Here is a 6,110-nt window from a genome sequence, read left to right as displayed (position 1 = left end):
ATTTCATGCTGATGTGATACAGGTTGGGGAAAGACTCTCATTATTGCATTTAATGGTACAGGTTGGGAAGTTCATTCAAAAGTCAACTCTAATTTAAGGCTCATGGTTTAAGCCTTTGTGTATCACCCTGAGGGTGGGGAACCTGCTGGAAGCTGCTGCAGGGAGGTTCAGCTGTATGATGCTGACTCCTCCCAGGGCTGCATTGTGCTTTGGGAGGCCTGCATCTCCACCACCCTCAACAAGGGACCAAGGTTACTCCTTGGTTTGAAGGACCAGTTTTACCTGCAAACCCGCTCATTCTGGGTCTGGTTCATGGTTTTGCAGGGATATGAGGAAGAAATTGTTTGGTGTGAGGGTGGTGAGCCAGTGTCCCAGGTTGGCCAGAGAAGCTGTGGCTGCTCCTCCCTGGAAGTGTTGAAGGCCAGGTTGGATGAGGCTTTGAGCAACCTGGTCTAGTGGAAGGTGTCCCTGCAGATGGCAGGGGGGTTGGGACTGGATGAGCCTGAAGGTCCCTTCCAACCCAAACCAGTCTGGGATTCTATGACTGTGGCTGAGGAGCTGGGTGACCATTCAGGGGACCCTGTGCTTTCCTTTGCAAGCCCTGCCATGAGGTTTGATCTCAGTATCACACCAGTGCAGTCAGGTGCTACCAGACTTGAGACTCGTGGTTGGTGTGTACAGAGAAAACCAGATGAGTGGACCCCACAGCCGTAGCTGGCTTTGCTCCTCTGTGATGTGTCTGTCCCTGCTCCCACTTGGGTTTTGGGGCTCAGCAGGGTTCTGTCTGCCAGTAAGGATGAGTCCTCAGCTTTGATGGTGTTCTTTGAACAGGAGTTGGAAAGGAGACTGTTGTCGCTGGGACAGCGTGTGGCTCGTCATTGAGCAGCGGTGTCTGCAGGGCTAGTGGAGGGCAGATTTCCCTGGGTGATAGGTAGGAGTGACCCGATCCGGCTGCTGGGCTCTGCTGGGTGTCTGGTCTGACGGAGAGCTCTGATCTCTGCTCTAGGCCTGGAAGCGCTGGTGCACTCAGATCCTGTCTGCTCTCAGGTAAGTTTTCCATCGCTCGCGCTGTTTGCGACCTGCTTCCGACCAGGCTGGGCGCAGGTCGTGTGCTCAGAGCAGCTCTGTGCCTCCCCAGCTTCCTGCACTCCTGTGAGCCTCCCATCATCCATGGCAACCTCACCAGTGACACCATCTTCATCCAGCACAACGGGCTTATAAAGATTGGGTCAGGTAGGAAGCTGCTGCCCTTGCAGACTCCAAGTGCTGATGAGAAGAATCAGCAGGAGGAAGTTGCCCACCAAGGGACGGGGAGGGTTTGTGGGGTGGTGTGCTGAGGGGTTCCAGCTGGGCAGAGGAGGCAAGAGCTGCAGGGTCCCCGAGGGGATCACCTGTGCAAGACTTGGAGTTACCTTCTCTTCTGTTTGTGTCCTCTGCTCCATGCTTTCTCACTCCTCTGCTTCCGGATCGGCGCTGACCCGCAGTCTGGCACAGGGTGTTTGCAAATGGTGAGTGTCCCTCTGCCACCTCTCCCACCACATCACTCCCATCCCTGGGTCAACCCCTGGGAACTTGAGATTGGATCTGAAGAATTTCTTTGCTGAAAGGGTTCTGAGGCATTGGAAGGGGTTGCCCAGGGCAGTGGTGGAGTCCCCATCCCTGGAGGGATTGAAGAGTCGTGTAGACACAGTGCTGAGGGACATGGGTTAGTCATAGGGGACTGGTCAGTGTTGGGTTCATGGTCAGTTGGGTTGGACTGGATCAGCTTAAAGTGCTTTTCCAATCCAGGCAATTCTGGGATTCTGTGACCTTCCTCAGCCATGAGGCTCTGCAGCTCGGCAGAGAGTCCTGGGCTCTGCAGGCGGGGGTGACCTTTGTCCCCCAGGGAATTGCTGCTCCTGTCATGGGAGCAGAGGGGTGTCCTGGGGAAGCGAGTGCCCAGCGGGTGGTCAGTGTGGGCAGGAGCACACACAGAAATCCCCACTACCTCCGAGCACCCGTCTGTGCTCACAGCCTCGGGGAAATGCCTCAGAAGAGTTGTGATGCAGAACATTTCTCATTCCCCAACGCAGCTCTGCCAGACGACCTGCGCAGCCCCATCAGGATTGAGAGGGAAGAGCTACGCAACCTGCATTTCTTTCCCCCGGAGTACGGCCGTGAGTGCGGGGTCTGTCTGTGGGGACAGCGTGGGGACCCAGAGGGACGTGGGGAACCGAAAGGTCCTGCGTGAGGCGTGGGCACGGCGTGTTGGCAGCGATGCAGTTATTCCCCCATCACAAGAGAGACCTGGAGCAGCTAGAACAAGTCCAGAGGAGGCCACCAGGATGATACGAGGGCTGGAGCAGCTCTGCTGTGAGGACAGGCTGAGAGAGTTGGGGCTGTTCAGCCTGGAGAAGAGAAGGCTCCGGGGAGACCTTCTAGAGACCTTCCAGTACCTGAAGGGGCTACAAGAAACCTGGGGAAGGACTTTTCATAAGGGCAGTTAATGACAAAACAAGGGGAAATGGGTTTAAGCTGAAAGAGGGGAGGTTTAGATGAGATATTAGGAAGAAGTTCTTCACTGTGAGGGTGGTGAGACACTGGAACACGTTGCCCAGAGAAGCTGTGGCTGCTCCTCCCTGGAAGTGTTGAAGGCCAGGCTGGATGAGGCTTTGAGCAACCTGGTCTAGTGGAAGGTGTCCCTGCTGCTCGCAGGGGGGCTGGAACTGGATGAGCTTGAAGGTCCCTTCCAACCCAAACCATTCTATGATTCTGTGATTCATAACTAAAGCTGTGGGCCAGGAGCCACAGCAGATCTCATGATCGTGACTGACTGGGTGACAATGTTGTAGGTAGAATTTAGTGTTGCTTAGTGCAGAGTTTTGCATGTGGGAAACCTGCCTGCCTACCTGGGGAGGGACCATGCATTAGCAGTTACTGGTCAGGAACAAGATCTCAGCAGGACCACAGAGAGCTCTGAAAAGGTCGATTTACGGCTCAGGAACACTCAAAAGCCTGTAAAATGGTACAAGGACTCGGGGAAAAAGGAGTAAAGAATCTTTGTGCCACATGAAAACTCATGATGGGATCCCCATCTGGACTGTTTTGGGGAAAATTGGAGGGGGGTAGATGGGAAAGGTTTGTGCAGGGAACTGTGAGCAAATGTGTGCTGGGGTGGGGAAGGGAGCACGAGCAGAGGCGTGGGCAGGGATGGGATGTGGGCAGGGATGGGATGTGCGGGCAGAGGCGTCTGTCGGGATGAGGCAGCGTGTGGGGGCTGTTCCCAGAGGGAGCAGGTGGTGGCCTGTACCTCTGGCTTGATGTGGTTCTGACTTGGGTTTTGCAGAAAAGGCTGACGGGACTGCTGTGGACATCTTCTCCTTCGGGATGTGTGCACTGGAGGTATGGAGCAGGATGGCTGCAGCACCTGGGAACCTGCAGTGGCCCCTGGCTACAGGGCAGGATTGTTCTGCTGAGGCTGCTGGGGATCGTGGTGGCCTGGGGAGCTTCCCGAGGGGTCTCCTTGCCCTTTTCCAAACGTCACTGTGAGCTGGGGATCCCTTGCAGCGATGGAGACATCTCTGCTGGGGGGTCAGCAGGACATTTTCTGCTGCCATGACCCGCCCTGCCCTGGGTGCAGCAACAGGCTTAGCTCACCTCTTCTGTGCCCAGCTGATGCCTCTCTGCTGGTGCCTCCTCTTCCTCCTTGGGCTGGGAGAGCCCTGGGAAGGGAGGGCACCAAGGGAAGGGACAGGCTGTGCTGCTCCAGGAGTATGTGCACTGCCAAGCTCAGCTTGTCTGGGCAGACTACAGAGCTGTTGGTCTGTCTGCATTGACCCCTGGCCAGGCTGTGTGTCCTGGTGAGGAGCTGCCACCCTGCCAGGGGATGTCCCTTTGGGAAGCCCTCAAGGAGTGACCCAGGGCTTGGCTCTGTGCAGAGATGGCTGTGCTCCTTCTTCCCCAGATGGCAGTGCTGGAGATCCAGACTAACGGGGACACACGAGTCTCAGAGGAGGCAATCATGAGGGCACGACATTCTCTGGACGATCCCAACATGCGGGTGAGTGGAGGTCGCTGAGCTTTGGGGACTGAGCCACTGGGACATAGCCTGACCCACAGATCACAGAATCCCAGAATGACCTGGATTGGAAAAGCCCTTTAAACTCATCATGAACCCAACACTGACCAATCCCCTATGACTAACCCATGTCCCTCAGCACTGTGTCTACACGACTCTTCAATCCCTCCAGGGATGGGGACTCCACCACTGCCCTGGGCAACCCCTTCCAATGCCTCAGAACCCTTTCAGCAAAGAAATTCTTCCTCACATCCCATCTCAACTGCCCTGGCCACAACTGGAGCCCATTTCCTCTTGTCCTGTCCCTTGGGCCTTGGTTGAACAGACCCACCCCCACCTCTCTCCACCCTCCTCCAAGGGACTTGCACAGAGCCACAAGGTCTCCCCTCAGCCTCCTTTTCTCCAGCCTCAACACCCCCAGTTCCCTCAGCCACAAGGGAACTCAGCACACTTGTGCTCCAGACCCTTCCCCAGCTCCGTTCCCTTCTCTGGACACGCTCCAGCACCTCCATGTCCTTCTTGGACTCAGGGGCCCAACACTGAACCCAGCACTCCAGCTGCGGCCTCACCAGTGCCCAGGGCAGGGAGAGGAGAACTTCCCTGCTCCTACTGGCCACACTGGTGCTGATCCAGGCCAGGATGCCCTTGGCCTTCTTGGCCACCTGTGCATTCTGCTGACTCTTAATGAGTCAGATGTCCCTCCTGTGGTGTAAATCTGCCCATGAGCGTCCTTCCTTTGGCTGATAATCTGTAACATCAGAGCCAGCCTGTCATTCCTGCGTGCCCCAGTTTACACCAGTGCTGGGAAAGGGGAACAGAAACAATGACTTAATGGAAACCTAAGGGCAGCCAGATATGGTGGGCTGAAGGACATGGGGATTCCTCCCTTCTCCTGGGCTGGTCAAGATTAGAAGCTGGTCCTCAACCCTGTTTCCCAGTCCTACCAGTAGTAAGGCTGAGTGTGAATTCCCAGTAGGTGCCCGTGCAGACATGTGCACACACACACTCTGTACAGATGTGGCCGGGCACAGACAGCACGAATGGCCGGGTCCTGCTTCTAAGCACTGCTGAGGACAGTCCCTTTCACAGGTCACTGTGGCATCTGGCCCTGTCCCATGTGTCTCCCTGGTGTCAATCAGACCCAGGGTCTGTCTGGTGCCTACTCCTCCTCCCCAAGGTTTCCTCTCACTTGCCAGTTACTCCAGTTTGACGTTTGCTGGAGACCACACGCACTCACAGGGCACAGAGAGCAAACTCACACGGGAAATACTTAGGAACAGAGATTATGAAGAAGACACGATAGACCTGAGCAGATGCAGGACTTGGCCAGATAAGTGCACTGACCAGCACAGTGCTCACAGATCCCTTTGAGCCCCCTCCATTTTCCTCCCTGACCCACCTTAACCCCTCCATTACTCTTCTGTTGGCCAGTCTCCAAAACATCCCATAATAAGTTTGTACACTCCCCACATTCTCTTGTTTGATCTTAGAATCCCCCAAGCGCCCCACAGTAAATCGTATCTCCTTTGATGCAATCCTCCCCCTGTTCACGTTGTGTCCCAGAGAGTTTCTCCTGTTGAGCCTTCAGCACCAGGGCCAAACGGCATCGCTGTTCCCCTGATGGTCCTGGGTCCTTGATTCGGGGGGTGAGGCTGTGAGTGCCCACCCTGTCATCTTCCTTCTGATTGTTTTTGGGTCTTTGCATCTATTCTAAGTAGCCATAGCCAGATACCTGTACAGAAACTCGGGGCAACCCCCAGCACCAATCCAGGCTGGGTGGAGAATGGCTGGAGAGCAGCCCTGAGGAGAAGGACTTGGGGTGCTGGGGGGTGAGAAGCTCAACATGAGCCGGCAACGTGCGCTGGCAGCCCAGGGGCCAATAACCGTGTCCTGGGCTGCACCCAGAGCAGCGTGGGCAGCAGGTGGAGGGAGGGGATTCTGCCCCTCTGCTCCGCTCTCCTGAGACCCCAGCTGCAGTGCTGCCTCCAGTGCTGGGGCCACCAACAGCAGAAGGACATGGAGCTACTGGAGCCAGTGCAGAGGCGGCCACCAG

General features: G+C 56.1%; 1 protein-coding gene across 1 annotated transcript in view; it reads left to right on the top strand.

Annotated features, from left to right (window-relative positions):
- Positions 1–6,110, top strand: part of LOC104529816 (nuclear receptor-binding protein 2) — a gene marked incomplete at its 5' end in the record, with an annotated part of 14,839 nt that overhangs the window by 2,015 nt on the left and 6,714 nt on the right. Inside the window, 6 exons of the mRNA XM_010174225.1 lie at positions 1,007–1,047; positions 1,139–1,233; positions 1,485–1,508; positions 2,073–2,156; positions 3,326–3,381; positions 3,944–4,039. Of these exons, the coding sequence (XP_010172527.1) occupies positions 1,007–1,047; positions 1,139–1,233; positions 1,485–1,508; positions 2,073–2,156; positions 3,326–3,381; positions 3,944–4,039 (396 nt within the window). The remainder of the gene's footprint in view (positions 1–1,006; positions 1,048–1,138; positions 1,234–1,484; positions 1,509–2,072; positions 2,157–3,325; positions 3,382–3,943; positions 4,040–6,110) is intronic.

This window comes from Antrostomus carolinensis, unplaced genomic scaffold, assembly GCF_000700745.2.
Source record: "Antrostomus carolinensis isolate BGI_N321 unplaced genomic scaffold, ASM70074v2 scaffold35198, whole genome shotgun sequence".
NCBI classification, from domain to species: domain Eukaryota; kingdom Metazoa; phylum Chordata; class Aves; order Caprimulgiformes; family Caprimulgidae; genus Antrostomus; species Antrostomus carolinensis.
This window is presented reverse-complemented; position numbering and strand designations above follow the sequence as displayed.